The following is a 22,413-nucleotide window of genomic DNA, read 5'->3' on the forward strand; positions in this document are numbered from 1 at the left end:
GATGTCAATTGAGAATTAACCTCCAAAACCTACCAATCCTTAACTTACCAGGGTTCATTTTTTTGTGTAATCGCCCTGTCCTGAGAAGGGGTCAAATCAACATTATTTCTTTAGGGGGGAAAAAAAAAAAATTGTTTCTGGATGAAAATTGTGTCACCTCAAATCATCCAAAAAAATAAATAAATAAATAAAAGCTATTTTTCAAGAACAATGACATCGACATAATTGATATTATTTGCAACAAATAGTTTTTTTCAAGATTTTCATTTCATGTTCTTGTTTCATTCATTAATTCATTCATTCATTCATTCATTCTTTCGCTCATTATGAATTGTCACCTGTCCAGCACAAGGTCATGGTGGTTTACAGTGTACTTTGCAAAGTGAGGGCGCGAGACGCAGTACCGTACACGGCACGCTGGACAGAGACATTTTGATAATTTGTCTCACAAAGGCTTATGATATAAAGACATAAATTTCCTAAGATCGCTGCCTATGTCACTCGGCAAAGCACACAGACACTACGCCGTTATAAGCGCTGCGTAACGTTACTAACAAATGTTTCATGCTGGATTACTTTCTCTTGATTGTGAGGTTAAGCCTTTACTTGGACTATTTATAAGGGTATTTATATTTTTAAAGCTGTTTACATGATTGTGGCATGCACAAAGGCGGGAGGGACAATGTGCTCATCATGCTTTATTTAAACATTCGCCGGCAGTAGAAGGGGACACGACCACGAGAATTACACCAGTGTCCGTGTGTTCCTGTAAGAGAGAAGCCGCTTTGCAGCCCTTCCCTGTGTCCAGTTCCTCACTTTCATTCCTCACTAGTCACCAGCTCTGTAAGTAGCATGAATAAAAGCACAAGTCTGACACCTTGAGTCTGTCCAGCTCTCTGAAAGAACACACTGTCATAGTTTTTTAATAATTATGAGTAATTTAATTAACTAAGTTAGAAGTTACATTTTTTATAGTCCTTTCTAAAAGGATTCAAGAGACCCAGGTTTGTATCCTTCCTCCCACTGTAGTGTCCTTGATCAAGGCTCTTACCTTAAACTGATAAAGTAAAAATGATCCAGCTGTATAAAAATTACCCAGGCATAAATGAGTATAAAATTGTGAGTAGCTGAACACTTTAAGTTGCTGTGGAGTAAATCTCCAGCCAAATAAATTATTATTACATAGGGTTAGGGTTATTATTGTTATTATATAGCCCTAAGGGTAATAATAATAATAATTAATAATAATAAAATCAAAATCACTTGAAGATGCAGTGAAGTTCACAATGAGTATCACAGCATCTGGGTGGTGCAAGAGAAGGTGGCTTTGATCCCCGCTCAGTCTGTGTGGAGTTTGCATGTTCTCCCCGTATCTGCATGGGTTTCCTCTGGGTGCTCTGGTTTCCTCCCACAATCCAAAGACATGCTGTTCAGGTTCACCCATAGTGTGGGAGTGACAGAGCGAGTGTGTTCCACTGATGTATGGATGAGTGACCCAGTGTAAGTAGTGTATCTAGCAGTGTAAGTCACCGCGGTAAATAAGGTGTGTGGGCTCATAACACTACATAGAGTTCATTGGAAGTTGCTTTGGACAAAAGTGTCTGCTAAATAAATAAATGTTAATATATCTAAAAGGTGGTAGTAGTGAGATGGGACACAGGTTCAAATTCCTGTTCCTGTTGTACTACCCTTGAGCAAGGCACTTACCCTGAATTGCTCTAGTAAAACTAGCCAGCTGTAGAAATGGGTAAATAATTGTAAGTATTTTAATAATTAAAGCTGCTTTTGAGAAATGAGACAGCCAAATGAGTTCAGAGCAACAATACTTGGTGGCATGATGGTGCAGTGGATTACACGAGTACCTCACAGCACCTGGCCTGTGCAATCAGGTATAGGTTTGATCCCCATTCAGTCTGCATAACCTTCCTAGCCTGGTACCCTGTGTTTCCAGGAAAGGCTCTGGACCAGTGCAACCCTGCATTACGACGGTGGGTCATCGGCAGTGCGCGACCAGTAAGAGCGCTGAATCGAACTGATGCTTATGACGGGTGAAGACTGTCAATGTGATAGAAAAGAAGTCGGCCCGAGAGACAAAAACCCTTTGGGTCTGAAACGCCAACTATGTTTCTGTTTTCCAAAATGTCTCATACAAGCAGTTGTGCAGAATAAAATACCCACTGTGGAATTAAAATCTCTGTGTTAACAGGCAACAATGCTATTACACGGAATAATAAGCCTGCTGCGTGAAAAAAAATTATGCATTTCCATAACCAGTTCTTTGTTGCATGAGACCCCACCATACCAGGGTTCAGTGTATTTTTTACTGTTACCTACTGTCTCAGCGCTGTCTTCATTTGGTCATCCTCTCGAAGGAAATCAGCGAGGTGATGCTAGCTTTTTAGTATTTTACACTTTTTGCTATTTATACACACTTAACATAGAATAATAAATAATAACTGAACCATTTCCAGACACGAGACATGTCCAAGTAGGGCACACAGGGGACTTTTGTGTGGGCATCCTCAAATAACTGTCAAACCAGGCAGATCCACATGAATGCAAGCGTACGCATTCGCGTTAGGCTCATACGTGCATTGTGCTTATAGACCAGTTTCGATACTCTGATGGCGCTAATTTGATTCAGCGAATTTAATTTCATTTGAAAGCCTTCAATAGTTTTGCTCATTATTCATTTTGTTCATAACTCCACAGCCACTTCTCCCCCTCAAGCCACAAATCAACAAAAGCTTAATACAGACATCCCTCCGCTTATTTGTGGGTCGAATTCTAAGAAAACGTAAATTATAGCTATAATAAACAAAGTTATCCTGTAAGATTTTATTGCTTATTGTTTATTTGTTGGGGGGGTGTGGTGGCACAGCGGGTTTGGCCTGTGCCTGGGGTTCGAGTCCTGCTTGGGATGCCTTGCAATGGACTGGCGTCCCGTCCTGGGTGCGTCCCCTCCTTCTCCAGCCTCGGACCCCGTGTTGCTGGGTTGGGCTCCGGTTTGCCGCAACCCCGCTCGGGACGTGTTTATTTGTCATTTCATCATTTTTCTAACTTGTAGCGAACATAAAACTTCTGAAAACAAAATACACCATTTGGACACACTCCGATTCAGTCCAAACTGTCGAGCAATAACTGCGTGTAACGCTGATCATCTTCTCACCACTTTCAACGTTCTTCGTTACATCCTCTTTCATCTCCGTGGTAACAGTACGTCTCTTCTTACCGATGCAGTCAGGATCACCATCGGCACACCTGAGCTACAAAGAGTGTAAAGGTGTGTTCACATAAGGTGATCCCACGCTCCTATTTTGCTTTTGCGTGATGTATTATCGTCACTGACAAGTATGATTACTTACAGGTACAGGTGGCTTTACTGCAGGTAAATACAGGTTGCATCTGCACATGGCCACACACACTTATCGACATTTAGTGCGATCAAGCAGGTAGCGTTGCGGCACAGCAGAGTTGCCTCCTCTGGACTTTTCCTTTCAAGGTCCGAGGTTTTAATTCCACCGTGTGCGGCGGTACCTTCGAGGAATATACTTTCCATAAATTACTCTAATTAAAATTACTCAGCTGTGTATATGGATAAATAATTGCAAGTACTTTAAAGTCTAAGCTGCTTCAGAGAAAAATGTCAGCTAAATAAATTAGCGGTACTAGTGTTAATAAGTTTGCCTAAAACATGTGTCTTTGGACTGTGTGAGGAAGCTCTTATGACCGATACGGATCAGAACCCGTGTCCAAATGCGCAGCCCAGGAAAGGTGAGGCACCGACGCTGAGGCGCCAACGCTACCTGCTGGTCCTCCATTCAATTCAGTTTAACTTCATATAATGTCCTTCTGAACAAGGTTGCCGCAGAGGATATTTTAAGAGCAAAAAGTATCAGTATCATTAGTGATAATAACACACACACACACACTGAAACTGATTGCCCCAAGTGGGGTCATGGCAAACCGGAGCCTAACCCAGCAACACAGGGCGTAAGGCTGGAGGGGGAGGAGACACACCCAGGACAGGACACCAGTCCATCACAAGGCACCCCAAGTGGGACTCAAACCCCAAACCCACCGGAGAGCAGTCACAGGCTGAACCCACTGTGCCACTGCACCCTCTTACTTAACATAACACTAAAAATAAATAAATAAGAAAGAAATAAGTAAGTAAGTAAAAAAGTAAGTGCTGCTTTTAGTCCCAGTTTCATTGGCCTTTCCTTTTCAAAGTTTCTTCCACTAATCCTGAAGAAGTCCAGCACTGAGTTTTCAACATTAATAGTGCCGGTTGAAGAACCTGCCATTACTGCTAATTTTATATTTTAATATTATTTATACACAGTAAATTTAACACCCGGAACCACACTAAGTAAAATCACCCAACACTTGCAACTCCATGGCAACTAAGTAAAGACTTTGCATATTTTGGGAATTTGGCCTTCAGGCCGCTCTCCTCTACCTGTTTACTTATCTTTTACTGATGTTCCTAAGCAGAAGTTGTTTCCATCGATCTGTGATGTGGGCTAGGCATCACACCTTTGACATCTGACTCCAAACATAGGTGCCCCTCAACTTAAAACGGGAATCCGTTCCCGACGACCTTACTGTGGGCCAACGTTACCGTAAGTCGCAGTTCCCTTTATTAACCATACATACACAACTTGCATGAATGCTACATTGTATAACAGGCCTTTGTTACATTTTTCACAAATTTCATACATTACTCAGGTTAAAATACTACTAATAGAGAATAATGATATAAATACAGTACAATATTATTATTATATTTCCCTGATATTATTTTTACTTTTCACTTGCTTGCCATTTTAAACAAAAATTAAGTTGAATTCAATCACAAAGGAAAGCATTCTGTAAACAAAACAACGTTTTTTGTAAATGAAACACGGTCGCTGATAGACGCTGACTGGAAAAGTAACTAATTCGGATGCCTTATGGCAGCGTGGCCAGCCGATGTTACCGCACGGTAGACCTGATCGTCGTTAGAAATTATGACCATAATATAATAAGGTTGATGAAACGAACTTTGTGAGTGTGGTTCATCCTAAGCTGAGCACCACCTGTAATTACACTACAGTATCCATGTTTCTAAATCTTATTCTTAATATAAAATATTAATATAATATTAAATAATATAAAATCTTAATAGAAAATAATTAGTATAAAACAACTAATATCCTAAAGAAAGGTGAGGACATATGATATGAAACAGTACTGTCATTCCGACAGCACGTGCAGTATGGACAACATCGTGTACCATTTTATTTATTTCCAGTGTTCCTTACTTATGTTACCTCTACAAAACTTCAGTTCCATTAATGAATTAAATTTCACATTTTTCTATGAAGCTCTTTTCGTGAGTTGTGTTTCTTTACACGCGACGAACCAGATGACACGTAAAGCGCTTGGCCCTCATATTAACGAGCCTCAACAGGTCTAAAATCAAAATCCGAACACGACAACACTCCTCACGGGGGAGTAAGAGTAAGACGGTGCTGTGCGAATACTTAGAAAACTGCCAGTCATTTTTGCTCAACGTTGTACGAAATCTGTGCCCATCAGTTTTTGAGCAACCAATTACTTCTGCGAAAGGTCAGTTATTTCCAACACAGCCAATCACATTTAACATGTGTATGTTGTAAAAGAAGTGAGAGGATTTGGCTGATTGCTACAGCAACAAAATGTGTTTTTAAAAATAGATTCCATAAATATTAAAAAGCAAAGTAAATTAGGGTAACATATTTTTTCACTCTAACCCTAACCTACAGTGTACTGGAAAGAGGCTTCAATACACAGAGCGGCCACAGGAGGGCAGCAGTTCCTGAAGACTGTAATATTAAGCTGAATTACTGTACCTGTACAGCTATAGCACAGTAATGCCTATGAAAGTACTGTACTGTACTGCACTGTCATTGGGGCTCTCAAACTGAATGTCTACAAAGCAACACTGGAGCTTACTGCCGAGATCAAACATGTCAGACGTATTATACGGTACCAACATATAATGCCTGAATTTTGTTATGGTATTTTAATGTTCTAAGATTTCACTTTTTATTATATATGTGAAATGCTGTTAGACTGTCTGCCCTGTGATACTCTATTTGAGTAAGTAGGGGTTCAAGCGATACAGCAGTTGTCTGGAGGACTGCATAACACACACACACACACACACACACACACACACACACACACACACACACACACACACACACACACATTGTCTGAACCGCTTGTCCCATACGGGATCGTGGGGAGCCGGAGCCTAACCCGGCAACACAGGGTGTAAGGCTGGAGAGGGAGAGGACACACCCAGGATGGGACGCCAGTCCATCGCAAGGCACCCCAAGCGGGACTCGAACCCCAGACCCACCGGAGAGCAGGACCCAGCCAAACCCACTTCGTCACCGTGTCCCCTGACTGCATAATACATATTCCTAAAATAGTGTTGTCTTTTAAAATATAATAATAATAAATGCAGGGAGTTCAAATATTAGTGACTACGACACTTCCATTGCCAAAATCATAAGACACACACAGGTCATTTTTGCCCTGCCCCCAACAGCACAGCATTACAGGTATTTATTTGGCTGTTCTACTCCAAAAAAATTATTTAACATGTACTGGAGCTTTGGGACAAATAAATGTATGGACTCCGAGGCAGTAATGGCTCAGTAGCCTTAAATGTATGTGCACCTGTCAACCAAGAGCTGTGTTACCCCTCCACCAGAAAAGAAAGTACATAGTTTGGGGAAGCTGAAAGCCCTTCACACACATTTACCTAGAAATTAGCATGTCTGCTTTGCGCTGCCTTGGTGTCTAAGCTGAAAAAACATGTATTACCTGTGGGCGACATGGACTCAGACAGCCCCCGTTGGCTTGAGCTCTGAGGATCCCACAGGTTCTTCAGTAAGATGAGTAAAACAAATGAGAAAAGTACTTGCCATCACACTGAGTTAAGAAGTGAAATGTTATTTTTTTAACCATTTTGGGTTTCCTGTTAATGATGATCTGATGAGCCTATTGTTTTGATTCTAGACTCTCCTACTATTGACACAATATCTGATATGGACCACCTGAATGGGTCTCTTGGTTAAAGAGAGACAGTGTCCGACCCACATTGTCTGAAACCGCTTGTCCCAAGCGCGGCTGCGGTGAGCTGGAGCCTAACCCGGCAACACAGGGCGCAAGGCTGGAGGGGGAGGGGACACACCCAGGAAGGGACGCCAGTCCATCGCAAGGCACCCCAAGCGGGACTCGAACCCCAGACCCACCGGAGAGCAGGACCCGGTCAAACCCATTGCGCCACTGCACCCCCTGCAAGACACTGTATTTCTTGTAATTGGACTAAAGACAATCCACCCACAATACAGCACTGGTATAAATTGCATTAATGCCTTAATCCTGTAGACGTTATAGCGAAGACACGAACATTAAAATATACTGCAAATAAACAGACGTGAGGACACTTTTTTGCCCATGTTGAGCCTACGAGGTGACGGGCATTTGAGTCATTGACCGGGATTTGTGTGAACTTGACGGACAGCTCCCGACGGCTCGCCCTGTCCCAACATAACAATGGCCAGCTGCTAAAGATTAGAGAGACAATCAAGCCTAGTATTTAAAGCAGCTGGTCGGTTGCGTTTAGGGAACAAGCTGAGAGTGCATTTCTTTAATTTGCGGCCCATCATAACATTTGCGACATCAGAATTATTATTTCATTCCACATAATAGACATAGACTCTGTATGTTTGCAACCAAAAAGTGGCTTTAACATGACTGGATAACTCTGAGAGCAAACTTCTCCAGCAAATATTTTCCAAATATCTTCCTTGGTTCGACAGTCCTGGTGTTCCTAGAGCGCTTACCTATTTCTAGGAATCATCTACAACAAGCAAAAAAAACCTTTTGAACATAATCCTAAATATTACCCTAACACAGCAGCGTTAATACGGCGACTCTCGCGGCCCGCGAGTTTCTCCTCCGAACATGCAAGGCACCTCGCCCGCTTGTTCGTGTGATCCCTTAGCTCCCAACAGTCCCCTAGGACTGCTTTTGTTTACAAGACGCTGGGTATCTGACTGTTCCAAGAATAGCCAAAATTAAATCATGCGGTAGGTCTTCTTCCACACAGAACAATCCTGGTATGGAAAAGTCGTCAGTGACCCCCCGCCCCCCGAGGGACCCGACAAAACCTTTAGATTCGGAAGACCGAAAACATAATACCTATTCGTCCCGTCCTGTTCTCAGTCAGTAAGCTGAGACAGGACTGCTGGAGGCCACTGAACATTTCAGCAACAAAGAGTCACTTTCACAATCAGTTAAGTTTCAGTGACGTAACCCTCTACGATAAATACCCTTCGGGGTGTTTGGGGATCAACTTCATAAAATTATACTAATTTTAATATCTGGTGTCCGACTGTTCCCGGCGCTTACGTTCTTTTCTCGGCTGCGGACAGAAAGCGTCTCGACTGCACGTTGCCATCCTGTTATAACATCACACTCCTTTCTTCCTTCCAACGTTTCTCCCTCCCACACATCTCCCACACAAGCAACCAGTGAACACCGGCCCAGCCCCCAGCGGCCTGCGGTAGTCGTGAAAATCACAGCCTGAATAACTCACCCACCCGAGTCATATGAGGCATCTCACAAACCAGCAGCACACCGTTAAAATTAATTGGTTAATTATAACTTACAGCATAATACTCCGCTGTTTATGTTGTGCTCTATCATTTCCCAGGAATTTATCATGTCCTGTAGTCAGGGAAGGATTATGGGTTTTTCTTTCTGTACCTTAAGTAGATGAAGTCCATCTGACTGATTATTGTGGCCCCGCAGACCATACCTGGTGCCTACAATTGTTATACAGCGGGTTTTACGACAATATTGAGTGAAGTCACTACTTAAATGACCGACACAGAACGGCACCTCTAGTATGCAACCGCAAAGACCAAATACACGAAGGACTAACTCAAATGTAAATAAATTATATCTTATTTAATGTAACCATTGAGTGTCTGGCCAGTGGCTTTCCTCCTGTTGTGGTTGAAGTACCACTATTTCTCAAGATTTGCTTGTCTTATCTTAAGAATAAGGCTTTCAAAAAATAATAGTCTGTGTGTAGTCTGCACGTTTGCCACGTGTCTGCGTGGGTTTCCTCTGGGTGCTCTGGTTTCCTCCCACAGTCCAAAGACATGCTGTTCAGGTTCACCCATAGTGTGTGAGTGACAGAGTGTGTGTGTTCCACTGATGTATGGATGAGTGACCCAGTGTAAGTAGTGTATCTAGCAGTGTAAATCACTTTAGTGAATAAGGTGTGTGGGCTAGTAACACTACATAGTGTTCACTGTAAGTCGCTTTGGAGAAAGCGTCTGCTAAGTGAATAAATGTAAATGTAAATGTAATAGAAACTTCTGAATTGGTCACTAAAGCCCAAGAATATCAGCACTTAAAGATCACATGTTTGAAGCTATTATTAGTGCTGGAGCTGCTGGGCAACCAAGCAGAGCAATAAATATGTCAATGGACTGAGCTGCTTCACAAACAGTCTCATGAAAAGCATCCTTCTGCCACAGTGTGTTCCCTAAAAGAATGCTCCTCTATTTTCATTAAATAATTAGACTACCCCTATGAACACAACATTTTTTGCTGATGGAATTCATATAGATGCTTTGAATCTTCCTCTATATTCTTAAAATTTGCAATATTTTTTTTAAACTGAAATATATCAAGAAATTATGTAAATATATGGGGTTCTTATATATATTTATATTACATAATATAAACAATGGGTGGGAAATTTACTGGAACACTTGTTACACATTCATGACAAGAGTCATCAGGCCTCTATGCTGTGCCATTGCTTTATTTGTAAATTCAGTAGCTGTGAGAAAAAATGCAAACGCTAAAACAATTCCAAATGTACTATTTCATTAAAATCGAAATAACCACAATCACTGCTAGTTATTTTGTTAATTTTTGAGAGTTCATAATTCCAAATTATTTACCAAAACCATCTATGTACTTTGCGCAAGGATGCAAATGCAGGGCCTTTCTCTAAGTCTTGAAATCTATATATAATTATTATCATAACCATCTTACAGTAAGCCAGATGAACACCGGCTCAGTAACAAAAATATTCCTTGATCCCACAGTCAAAGTAGGCAAAAAAAAAAAAATCCTTTAACATAAAACTCACATATATACGGGAATGCAAATTCATGTAAGCAAAAAAAATGCTAGCAAACCCTTAACATAAAAAATAAAGCATTTCACACCATGATTAATATCCTCGAAATCAACCAAAACCCTAAAGAGAGCACAGCATGGCACACCCCACCAAACCACAGCTTTAGTACTGTATTGTATCTTTAAATCAGCAATATAATGTCAGACACATACAAATCCTGTATTTAAAAACTGAATGTAATTTGAGGATACCTGCTTTCACCAAGTTTTGTACAGTTGTGCCCACAAGCATTAAAGGAGAAAAAAAAAGCTACAATAACACAAGTTGTACTTTCTCTGGCATGTGATAGCTAATTCGGTGAATTTTACAAGTTTCAATAAAAAAAAAAACTGTCAGAGAACAGTACTCAATTCATAGATACCAACTTCCAAGCCAACCCATAAACTAATTTATTATGGAACACAAACTGTCAGCTGTATTTGGATGCTTTTTTACAAACCTAGAAAAAAAATGTATATTATCCCAAAGTCAAGTCACTAATATCTTTAGGTTGCTATGGGATACACCTTCGCCTTGTCGCACTTATACTTACTGTGCTTAAGGATGATTATGGATCAAATTCATACAGCACCAAAGTTATCTTATTTACATCAATAGTTAATGTTTTGTAAATTGATTAAATGTCTCGGAGTCCCGTTAGGCTACAGTAATTAGGGCTGCTGAATTACCCCTCTTTTAACTTTTTTTCCTGTATCCAAAGGATAACGTAGCTGAAGAGGAATGAAGCGCATCTTTGTTTCCAGGGCGCTTCTCCGCTCCTTTCGCTCCTTCGCTGCGCGTCGCACCTGTTCACGCACACGGGGGGGGTCACCGGGGCAGCACGAGGCGGCGTGTTTTACGAAGAAATGACCCAGCGGCAGTGAGAGAAGTCTTACATACACCGAAACTTCGCGCAGTCATCCTTTGGGGTAAAGTCCGCCACTTGCTGTGGGGAAACTGGCAGTGGACACCTGTGGAACCCTCCCCCCCCTCGTGGACCACCAGTGCGGGTCCCAGACACCGCTGTGGATTTCCAAACAACGAACCCCCCCCCCCCCCCCCCCCCCCACCACCACCACCACCACCACCACCATGGCATGGGTTCCTGGTGACCCTGCGGACCTCCCGCGGACAGGACCCCCGCCGACCCCCGACCCGCTGCTGGATCTGCTCCTCCGCGCATAAAGGACGGACCGAGACTCACCGAGCAGCAGCAGCCGGTGCGTCTGCTTGTACTCGCGCTTCTCCGCCTTCAGGGTCTTGTCGATGTTGCGGCTGCGCTTGTTCTCCGCCTTGGCGCGCGCCCTCTCCTCCACCAGCCGCCGCCGCTCGCGCGCCTGCGCCTCGCCGCTCTGCTCCGCCGCGGCGGCGTCCGCGTCGCCGGCGCTCGTGCGCCCGTTGTACGTGATCGCGGACCGGGCTCCTATTAACCGGGACCTCAGGCTGTGACACATCCCCATGGCGCAGGGCCCCGAGACGAGTGAGTGTGAACGGCGCGTTCGGCTCTGCTTTTCAGTCAGGGGCGATCGGCGAGAGCAGGACGCGGCATGATGATGGCGGTAACGCGTCGCTCTGGTCACACACAGACACAGCACTGTGACTGTGGCAGTGAGTGACTGTCGCGGGTGGAAAAGGCTGATCCGATCCCCACTCCGTCCGTCCCACGGCGCTCGCTGCCGTCGGTCCCGGACCTGGCCCACACGGTCTCCTTCCCCCCTCCTCCCCCCCCCCTCACCGACGGCAGGCAGGACCTCCTGATTCCTGAAGAAACACACTTTTCCCACTCGAGTCGACACGCGGCCGCCTCACTTCTCCCGCGGATCTCCCATCCCCACCCGGGACTGTAACGTTCGCTCTGTTCTGCCTTCCTTCTCTCGAGCAACGGAGAAGGGGGAGGGTGTGTGTGTGTGTGTGTGTGTGTGTGTGTGGGGGGGGGGGCAGTAAACCGAAATGAGCCACGCTTTGCGTCACATGATGAACCAGAAACGTGGACCGTTAATTTACCGTTAAATGTACCGATCGGAAACGTGTCGGGTGGCGACGCTGCCGGGGGGGCGCGAAGCAGTCGCGCTTTTCACAGCTATAGTAAGAGCTTCGGGCTAAAGATCGAAAGAGCAAAATAAAACATAAGTGGCACAGAAAATAAAGCTCTGTTCATAAGAGAAATCAGTTTCACGCAGACACACGCACGGAGTGTGATTTTTGTAATTACACTACATTTGATTTGAAAAACAGCAGTTCCATTTCCACACACTCTGTTCTTTTCTCTGTTTAAACTTCACCCCACAAATGATAATTTACAATTATGCGCATTACATTTATTTACACTCTATATATTTATTTATGTATATTTAAAACACGGAAAATCATGGATGGATGGATGGATGGATGGATGGATGGATTTTCTATGTATTTTTTTTTTTCAAAGAAATGTTTTCGTCGATAGAATAAAATATAGCTGTCCTCCAAATCTGAACGAGCCATGAAATCCCTGTATACTGTATTTATAGGCAAGAGTTTACATTAGAATTGAGATGCGTGTGTTTTTTTTTTTAGGAATTTGTCATGATCGCTGAGGGCAAATGGATTTTATTGCCACAAAAACTTCATTTTAAACATTTTCAGTCTGAGTGCAGCTTGGAGTGAGTCTATAGTGACTCAGTATGGTAAAAATAGGTAAGACAGCATGTTAGGAAAACCAGATATGAAAATACCGCACAATCATAAGACAGTGATAAAGTTTAAATGAATGCAGAGACTGATTTCAAGCGATTAGGGACAATCTGGGACAATTTTGTAGGTCAGTTATGTACCCAGAAACCAGTCAATTAAGTGCTTTTAAAATCATTTTAGAAAACCTCAGAACTGACAATAAAACTTAGTCTGTCAGTCAACGTTTGGATTTAACAATAAGTGTGATTTGAGAGCTCTTCTCAGTCCTCTACATTGCTGCATTTTGATTAAGTTGCAGCTGATTGTCGTTTTTCCGTAGACAAAAAAAAAGGATTGCAATAATCAAAGTAATTTGTTGCAAATGCAAATATTAACCTCCCACTATCATTCCAGGACAAGAAAGCATTGACTCTGGAAATATTTCTACGGTTTATAGGGTTATAAAACGACATTTGCATCATTTTCTTTATATGGGAGGTTGAAAGCCTATATCTAGAAGAGTACCCAAATTTTTGACATCATTTTTAAAGCTTCCCAGGCCTAAAATTGTGGCAATTTTATCCAGAACAGCTTACAATATTTGAACCATGTGTCCAGATGGTTATTTTTGGCTGTATCAGTTCAGGGTAAATACCATTCTCATGGTTACCACAGCAGTAGTGTTTAGGGCTTGAACTATTAGCCTTATATTCTTAAGGCTATGTCCTCACCCAATGCCCTTTGTCATGAACTAAACTGCTGATCCCAAATTAAATCTGAAGTGATATGTAGAAATAATAATTCAGTTTTCCCTCTGGATGGCGCTGTAGTGATTTTTTAAATTTATGTTTTGTAAGATACTGCATTTAGAAAGTGCTGTATATTACTGGTTACATATTAATAAGAATTAAGACCATATGAATTGGCTTCTTAATGAGCAGCGTCGGTCTAATTATATAAGTATGTAAAATACCGTAGTCAGTCAATTTGTCTGTATGTTAGTTTCCTGCTTGATGACAATATTGTTCTATATGCTTGAGTTTTATACAAGGCGCACATGCAAATTCACATGTGATAGGAAAGAGAGGACAGAGAGCATGTACAGAATGGGGGTTGTTGAGGATAACTGTAAATAAATTAACAAGAACATTTTATTCTCTGGGGGGTGCTGTGGTGCAGCGGGTTTGGCCAGGGCCTGCTGTCCGGTGGGTCTGGGGTTCGAGTCCTGCTCGGGCTGCCTTGTGACAGACTGGCGTCCCATCCTGGGTGTGTCCCTTGCGCCCTGTGCTACCGGGTTGGGCTCCGGCTCGCCGCAACCCTGCTCGGGACAAGTGGTTTCAGCCAGTGTGTGATTTTATTCTTCTTGTTGAAGTCATCAAGAGCTGCAAAGCAGAAGGTATTGGAGCTACAGTCACGATGAGTGAGTCTGCTCGTACATTCGTTCTGCCAGGTGGAACATTCCTTGATCCTGGGGATCGGTATATTTCTGCATGGCAACATGCACTTGTACACAGCTACATCAGTTCCAAACCACTACATGTGACCAAAAGGTTAAAATTAATGTAACAGGGCTGTTGCTGCTGTTCATTAAATAATCATGTTTGGTTCTGAAACTTTAATTCCCGAAATTAATTTTTATGGACTGCTCTTTTCAGGCAGACAACTTGTCCTCGTGATGCTTGTTTCGTAATAAATAAAATGAATGAACACACTATGCTTGACAGTTTCAAGGACTCAGATTCATGCACCGGTACAAAATAAGAATAGCCCTCTTAAATTAACTAAATATTCACACAATACACACACATTTTCCAAAGCGCTTGTCCCATACGGGGTTGCAGGGAACCGGAGCCTACCCGGCAACACAGGGCGCAAGGCCGGAGGGGGAAGGGGGCACACCCAGGACGGGACGCCAGTCCATCACAAGGCACCCCAAGCAGGACTCGAACCCCAGACCCACCGGAGAGCAGGACTGTGGTCCAACCCACTGCACCACCGCACTACTGCACCCCCTACTCTTCATACAATAATCTTACTGAAAACATCTGCCTGCTGTTAGGACTGTTTAACAGTCACACAGATTGTAAAATAGAAATTTAATGTCTCAGTATGCTAACTGTAAAAACCTCGAAAACATTCACGAATCCTGTTTTTGCCATCAAATTGTCTTTATTAACGAATTAAAATGATGAAGCATTTGTTACTCACACGCGTAACATTAAAAACTGTATTTCCTAGAATTTACGCCTCGAAAGTTAAATTGTAAATACTTCAGCAAGTCCACATACTCTGTCGAAAACAGCGTCACGGAGCTGTTCCGCAGAATGCTTTGTCACGTAGACCGTCTTGGTATCTTTGGATGACATAAGCAGTTCATAGACTTATCTTGAGGAATTCTTTATAGGCTTCAAATGTTGCCGCCTTGTTCTACAGGCTATTCCAGTTAATGGGTTGACGGGAATAGACGACGCACTGTCCGCTGAGCTGGCGGCGCTGGACACAGGCCGTGCGGTTCGGCGGCCTCGGCATTCTGGGATGATGAGCCCAGCCTTGTGACACCAGGGCCTGCTGAGCGAAGAAGATAGAGCCTGAAAGGCCGTTATCAGAGACAGACGTCCTGGCCTGCCACACAGCTCCATTACAGCTCCTCGTGCACTCACATCTCCAAATTACCTCCTGTTCACACACACCACTGTACTACATTAGTCCCGAGCCAGAAATCACTTTATAATCCAATTTCACTGAACACACATATGACAGATATTTGTCTTTTGCATAACATTCATAAATGATCTCTGCCATCAGGAAGCCCCAAGTAAGCAGATATATATATATATATATATAGTAGGTGTAATGTTTAAATGAGGTTTTTAGATTGAAGCATTTCCAAACCAATGTATTGCAATACTTTTTAACTTTTTGTCATTTTGCCTAGATATGATTAGTGGCGAACAAATAGAGACAAATGAACATATAAAGCAGTAGATGTCAGTGAACCGGGAAGGGCGATATGGGTAACTCCTTAGCTGTGACATCAGAGGCAGTATAAAAGGCTTTTGAGTACAGTGCTGTACGTCAATAACTCCGGCTTGCGCCTGAGAAGGCTCTCTGTCCACCATGCGCGAAATTGTACACCTTCAGATCGGACAGTGCGGAAACCAGATTGGCTCCAAGGTAACAATGACCATGAAACCACTTTAATAGAACTAATCAACTTAACTGCAGCACTTTGAGTTAGATGGGATTTTATTTTCACCAGAAGACAAAAAAGTTCAGAAAAGATTTAAGTAATTTTATTTACATACTGAAAAATGTATTTTACGTGTAACATTTCAAGTAGTTTCTTGAAGTACTATGCTACTTTTCATTAACAAAGGTCAACAGGACTTTTAAATGTGCATGCTTTTAAGGAATAAAGTGACGGTATTGTGTCAAGGTATATAAAAAACACTAAAATCCAATAAAAAAAACATTCACTGAGCTGCATATTCTTCATAATTTGTGTCAAAAATTGTGTTCTTGTTCTGGTTTCCAAACATCCATGATCGTACTGAAAAAAACGAGGCTTGACAAACCGCCAGAGTGACAAGAGGGTGTTCCTCGGGCAGTCTTCTGCAGGGAGATAAGGTTGAGAGGGTGGGTTGGTTTATCGTAGCTGAAAGTGACAGAAAGCTGAAAATGAGGGCAATTATAAAGTCTTATTGAAATATCTGTCAACTGCAGTGAACGGAAGTGAATGGAAAAATACACTGATACTGTATGTCATACGTGAAGTAATAGAAGCGAGTAGTCACGTATATGTATATGTTCCTGTATAGTTCTGGGAGGTGATCGGTGATGAACATGGAATTAATGCTGTGGGGAACTACGAGGGTGACAGCAGACTGCAACTGGAGAGGCTCAATGTCTATTTCAATGAGGCACATGGTAAGAACATCTAGAAGTTCAATAAAAAGAATGCCACCCATGTCTGTATGTGCCACCTTAAAGTGGATACATCTTACCTTCTCAGGAGGAAAATATGTCCCCCGGGCTTTACTTGTAGACCTGGAGCCAGGAACCATGGACAGTGTGAGGGGTAGCAGAATTGGGCAACTCTTCAGGCCTGATAACTTCATCCATGGTAAGAGAGTCATTTTTCTGTAAAATGAAGACTTCTAGTTGTAATTTCCTTTATTTTTTTAGTGTTTTTTTTAATACCTCACTATACCGGTTAGTGTGACGCCGTGCACAATGAATGCTCTTGTTTCCTTGGAACAGGTAGTTCTGGTGCCGGAAACAACTGGGCTAAAGGGCACTATACGGAGGGGGCCGAACTGGTGGAAAACGTGATGGACAGAGTGCGCAATGAGAGCGAGAGCTGCGACTGCCTCCAGGGCTTCCAGATCGTGCACTCCCTGGGCGGTGGAACTGGCTCGGGCATGGGCACGCTCATCATTAACAAGATCCGCGAGGAGTACCCGGACCGCATCATGAACAGCTTCAGCATCATGCCCTCTCCAAAAGTTTCGGACACCGTGGTGGAACCCTACAATGCCACCTTGTCCATCCATCAGCTCATAGAGAGCACAGATGAGACCTACTGCATCGACAATGAGGCCCTTTATGACATCTGTTTCCGCACACTGAAGCTGACCACTCCCACGTATGGCGACCTCAACCACCTGGTGTCCCTGACTATGAGTGGGGTCACCACATCTCTGCGATTTCCCGGTCAGCTCAATGCTGACCTGCGCAAGCTTGCTGTCAACATGGTGCCCTTCCCACGCCTGCACTTCTTCATGCCAGGCTTCGCTCCCTTGACAGCCCGTGGCAGTCAGCAGTACCGTGCCCTCACCGTGCCAGAACTCACCCAGCAGATGTTTGATGCCCGCAATATGATGACAGCCTGCGATCCCCGGCACGGGCGCTACTTGACAGTCGCTGGGGTCTTTCGTGGCCGCATGTCTACTAAGGAAGTAGATGAGCAAATGTTAGCCATACAGCAGAAGAATAGTGCCTACTTTGTCGACTGGATTCCACACAACGTAAAGGTGGCTGTGTGTGACATTCCTCCACGAGGGCTCAAGATGGCCTCAACGTTTATTGGCAATAACACAGCCATCCAAGAAATATTCCGTCGTGTGGGCGAACAGTTCTCCGTCATGTTCCGGCGCAAGGCTTTCCTACACTGGTACACTGGCGAGGGTATGGATGAGATGGAGTTCACAGAGGCCGAAAGCAATCTCAATGACCTGGTGTCTGAGTACCAGCAGTACCAGGATGCCACTGCAGACCTTGAATGGGAGCCAGAAGGAGGAGAAGAGTCAGCATCATCAGCACCAGTTCATAGATCTCAAACAAGGACAGAGGTTAAGACTGAAATTATAACTGAGACTATTACAGAATGAAGGAGCAGAAATGTGTAGTACAATTGTGTTTAAAGGCCATACTTTGTTGTGTATGTCCCCACTTCAGCACAGCTGTTGAAAATTAACAATGAGGGAAGGACAATGAGATCATTTGTTACCCAGAAATATCAAAGGTTCTACCCACAATTCTCATTTTGCAGTTGAAAATAACTTCAGTACTACAAGCTTTGAAAATTCCTGTTATTCCATGAACAATTAGGTATGGTGTTTCTCCCCACTTGTCATGCAAATACCATCACTGGAGTCACAGACAAGGTTAAAGTTTGTTGTATGTGTGTATAAACACACACACACATTTTCTGAACCGCTTGTCCCATAAGGGGTCGCAGGGAGCCGGAGCCTACCCGGCAACACAGGGCGTAAGGCCGGAGGGGGAGGGGGCACACTCAGGACAGGACGCCAGTCCGCCGCAAGGCACCCCAAGCGGGACTCAAACCCCAGACCCACCAGAGAACAGGACCCGGTCCAACCCACTGCGCCACCCCACCCCCCTATGTATAAACATATAGAGTAAACAAGTTTGAATATTTTAATTGATCTGTTTTTCACCAACCAGTACACTGTATATGACTAATATTTTTGTGTATTAATAACCATTGTAAATAAAATTTAAAATTTAAGAGAAATTTATGTTTAATGAATACACAGTATTGTTTCTTGGATTTACATTTAATTATGAAACTGGTGATATTGATCATTCTGCTGTTTTCTCAGAAAAGTTTATAAATTACTTGAATTTTTAGGATTGCTATCCATTAGTTTTATGGTTCCTCAAACAGGTTCAATAATGAATGGAAGCAAAGTATGGAAATATATTTTGACATGTATTCTTATTAGTCCATCTAGGAATAAACTGATTATTTTCAAAAGCTTAGCTTCTAATAGTATTGCTTTTTCTTCAAGCATCCACTTTATAACAGAAAACCACATTAAATGGGAAGATTGAGGATTAGGGACATTAAATACATCGTTTTAAACTTTTTAATAGCCCTAAATAGACCCAAACCTTATGAAACCATAACATTTAATCCACTCATTAAGTATCAGAAATTTAACCAACTATACCATACAGCATAAAGGATTAAGAATAACTGACAAACTGAAGAGACGCCCACCACATTATCAGGACATGACCTTCTAGTCTACTGCATGTGACAGAAGATTGCAAAAGCTGGAGGGGTGTATACTTTGATAACCTTTGCCATGTCTCCTCACTACAGAAAAGCATTCAAATAACCATGAGTCAAAAACAAGAACATTCCATTGGCAGGTTGTATGCAAAGTGAGAGTACTAGTGGTAATTAATTTGTGTACACCATCTTTTTTGTTGCTGGCTTCCATTTAAAACATCAGAATTAACAACAAGACAGCATATGACTTTAAACAACGTTTTATTCATAAAGAGCAGCAGGCTCAATCATATGACCACATCTAAATATACAGTAAAATGTCATGTCATTTTCATGTTATTACTTATGAACAGGTCTATTCCAAGTCCAGAAAGTTCCCATTCCTTAGCTCCTGTAAGAGAAATAGATCCACATGTTATTGAACAAAACTTTGAATTTCCCTGAAACATTCTGCAAGTTATAGAGAAGCATCTAAATTATAAAATTCAACAAACAGTGGCTGGAAAATGTTAATGGGACCCTCGGATCACTCACACCGAGGAGCTACCAAGCTGAACATTTACTCACATGCTGTCTTCAGTTTAGTGATCTTTACATTGGCTTCTGCAGATTTCTGTGCCTCCGCTTTGAGTTCTGGCTTCAGCGCAGCCCGGACCACTCTGGCACAGATGGCCGAATACCGGATGTAGCTGGAACAACACCATTACATCATCATGTCTTGAGAAATAAAGTGATAACATTTCTTTAAAATTTACTCACAAAACAGAGTATTGCCCTGTCAAACAATGGACTAATACATTTATGAAAGAATTTTAAAAATATCGAGTGTACACCATACTGTAAGTTTACATATTTTTACATGTGACGTCATGTCAGCCTCCGCCTTACATTGGCGGGTTCTGTCTTACAGAAAACGACAAATCTACGAAAGCAGGCTGACGGAATAATTTTTTTTTTTTTTTTAACAGAACAATGCACATAATGAAGCATCACTGAGTGACTACTCGCTGCACTCAATAAAACAATAACATATTGAACTGATTTTCGTTAGCTGTGGCTTGTTGTACCAGTGTGGCAAACTCAAGAGAGAGTACGTATTTAACTGGAGAAAAAAATTAAACAGGTTATCTACCCTGAAATTAAATTCATAACAGCAAAGGCCAGCTTCAGCATACCTCAGTCCCGCTTGTCTCCAGTAAGCAACCATTTTTGCGCAGATTGACTCGGACTTACACCCGAACTACCCTTCAAGGACGCCGTGAAATGACAAGAAGGCGGATTTCCGTTCTTGTCCTTCTTCCGTTGCCTTATGACTGTTGTGGCGGGTGGCGATATGACGCAATACCGCCACCTGCAGTCCTGGAGAAGAACGACATAATGCGGCCGAAGACACGTGGCTTCACCTTTATCGCCATACATGAATTTCTTTATTGTGCGGCGCCAAACATGAAAAACACATAACAATAATAATATACAATACGACCACAATGTGGAAGCAATAAATAACAACACAACTGTGCGAACAGCAGCAACAACGAGTGCAAATACTTGTGTAAACATGCAATATTGACCAGATTATCTGATGTAATGCAAGACAAACAAGATGCAAGAAAGACATGACACGTGGTTCATGTGGTGGAGTGTGTCACATCTGGGTGATTTTGTTAAGGAGATCGATATCTTAAGGGAAGGAGCTGCTGAGGTGACGTGTAATCTACGTGACAAGATGGTAGCACCTCTGAGACAGCTATAGGATGGGTGGAATCCGCAGACATCTTACCAGATTTTCTTCACCATGGTGTTTTACTATTAGTAGCTGATAGCCAATGATCTTCTGAAAGGGGAGGACCACTTACTGCAGCCTGATCTTGAACAGGAGGAGGCAGGGGGAACCAGATGGTGTGGAAGCAGAACAGTATAAGTTGTGAGACATTGAGTTTCCTGAGCTGCTGGAGGAAGAACAGTCTCAGCTGGGCTTTCCTGATGATGATGGTGGTGATGAGGTTGTCCCACTTTAAGGTGTTGGTAATGCTGGTTGCCAGGAATTGAAATGACTTGACCACAGATACAGGCTGACCATTGATTTCAAAAGGGGGGGACAGGAGGTTGTCTGCGGAAGCTGATCAGCATCTCCACTGTCTTGATGGCGTTGAGCTCAAGGTTGTTGTGCGTAAACCAAAATGCAAGACAGTCCACCCCACCACAATGGCAAGTATCATCTTTGTTGGAAATTCTAGACCCCTCACATCCAGGCCACTTCCTCTTCGAACCCTTGCCATCTGGCCGGCGCTACAGAGCACTGTGCACCAGGACAGCCAGGCATAAGAAAAGTTTCTTTCCTCAGGCCATCTACCTCATGAACACCTAAATCTCTCCCCTAGAGAGTAAACCGTGCAATACATAATGCTATTTATATTTATAACTATTTATCACATCTCTCTTACACTCCCTTGCATTTGTATCTAGCGACTATTTTTGTACTATTTTTTGTATATTCGGTACTTTATATTTTTAAATATTTTTTATCCCTTGCTCACATACTCTATCTTCTCATCTGTGTCTTGTCATTGTCATTCTGTCTGTGCTGTGGTAGTTCCTGTCACCAAGACAAATTCCTTGTATGTGCGAACATACTTGGCAATAAAGCTCGTTCTGATTCTGATTCTGATTCTGATTCTGAAATAAGTCCTATTATGAATGTATCATTCATAGACTTTACAGTCTTGGTGGATTTATGCATGGAGGTGCATTCATTTGTGTAAAGCAAAAATAAGATGGGTGAAAGAGCACGACCATGGGGGCGGGGGGAGTGCCTACGCTGACATCACCTCATAAAAGAACAACTACTACTACAGCAACAACAATAATGATATACACATCTTCACCTGGCTCAGTCATGACCTCTCAAGGCATCTCCTATCCCTGCTATGCTAACAAAACTCAGCTTTTTCTCTTTTCCCTCAGCATGTACATA

The 22,413-nt window shown here is 42.7% G+C and overlaps 3 protein-coding genes across 4 annotated transcripts in view; 1 reads left to right on the top strand and 2 right to left on the bottom strand.

Annotated features, from left to right (window-relative positions):
• Window positions 1-12,106, bottom strand: part of gnas (GNAS complex locus) — a 49,694-nt gene extending 37,588 nt beyond the window's left edge. Inside the window, exon 1 of the mRNA XM_029247816.1 lies at window positions 11,451-12,106. Within this exon, the coding sequence (XP_029103649.1) occupies window positions 11,451-11,706 (256 nt within the window). The 5' untranslated portion in view covers window positions 11,707-12,106. The remainder of the gene's footprint in view (window positions 1-11,450) is intronic.
• Window positions 12,107-15,781: 3,675 nt separating this feature from the next.
• Window positions 15,782-18,632, top strand: tubb1 (tubulin, beta 1 class VI). Of its 2 annotated transcripts, none has more exons than XM_018742221.2 (4): window positions 15,782-16,072; window positions 16,717-16,825; window positions 16,911-17,021; window positions 17,159-18,632. In XM_018742221.2, the coding sequence occupies exons 1-4, from the start codon at window positions 16,016-16,018 to the stop codon at window positions 18,286-18,288; spliced, it is 1,407 nt and encodes a 468-aa protein (XP_018597737.1). In that variant the 5' UTR covers window positions 15,782-16,015; the 3' UTR covers window positions 18,289-18,632. The 2 variants fall into 2 exon arrangements, with proteins under 2 accessions (XP_018597737.1, XP_018597738.1); XM_018742222.2 differs by lacking the exon at window positions 15,782-16,072 and adding an exon at window positions 16,525-16,534.
• A 1,051-nt stretch (window positions 18,633-19,683) lies between these two features.
• atp5f1e (ATP synthase F1 subunit epsilon) lies at window positions 19,684-20,749 on the bottom strand. Its single transcript, XM_018742273.2, has 3 exons — window positions 20,615-20,749; window positions 20,007-20,128; window positions 19,684-19,830 (listed from the first exon to the last, which is right to left on the bottom strand). Coding segments are annotated over exons 1-3 (156 nt in total). The 5' UTR covers window positions 20,647-20,749; the 3' UTR covers window positions 19,684-19,828.
• Between the last annotated feature and the right edge of the window lie 1,664 nt (window positions 20,750-22,413).

The sequence above is a fragment of the Scleropages formosus genome, chromosome 22, assembly GCF_900964775.1.
Source record: "Scleropages formosus chromosome 22, fSclFor1.1, whole genome shotgun sequence".
NCBI lineage: Eukaryota > Metazoa > Chordata > Actinopteri > Osteoglossiformes > Osteoglossidae > Scleropages > Scleropages formosus.

Excerpts from the sequence above, each read along its gene's own strand:
- atp5f1e (XM_018742273.2), bottom strand. The coding sequence starts at position 20,646 with ATGGTTGCTTACTGGAGACAAGCGGGACTGAG. Across the intron at positions 20,129-20,614 it reads TGGAGACAAGCGGGACTGAG|CTACATCCGGTATTCGGCCA; the intron begins GTATGCTGAAGC and ends GTGTTGTTCCAG.
- tubb1 (XM_018742221.2), top strand. The coding sequence starts at position 16,016 with ATGCGCGAAATTGTACACCTTCAGATCGGACAGTGCGGAAACCAGATT. Across the intron at positions 16,073-16,716 it reads GAAACCAGATTGGCTCCAAG|TTCTGGGAGGTGATCGGTGA; the intron begins GTAACAATGACC and ends GTTCCTGTATAG. Across the intron at positions 17,022-17,158 it reads GCCTGATAACTTCATCCATG|GTAGTTCTGGTGCCGGAAAC; the intron begins GTAAGAGAGTCA and ends TCCTTGGAACAG.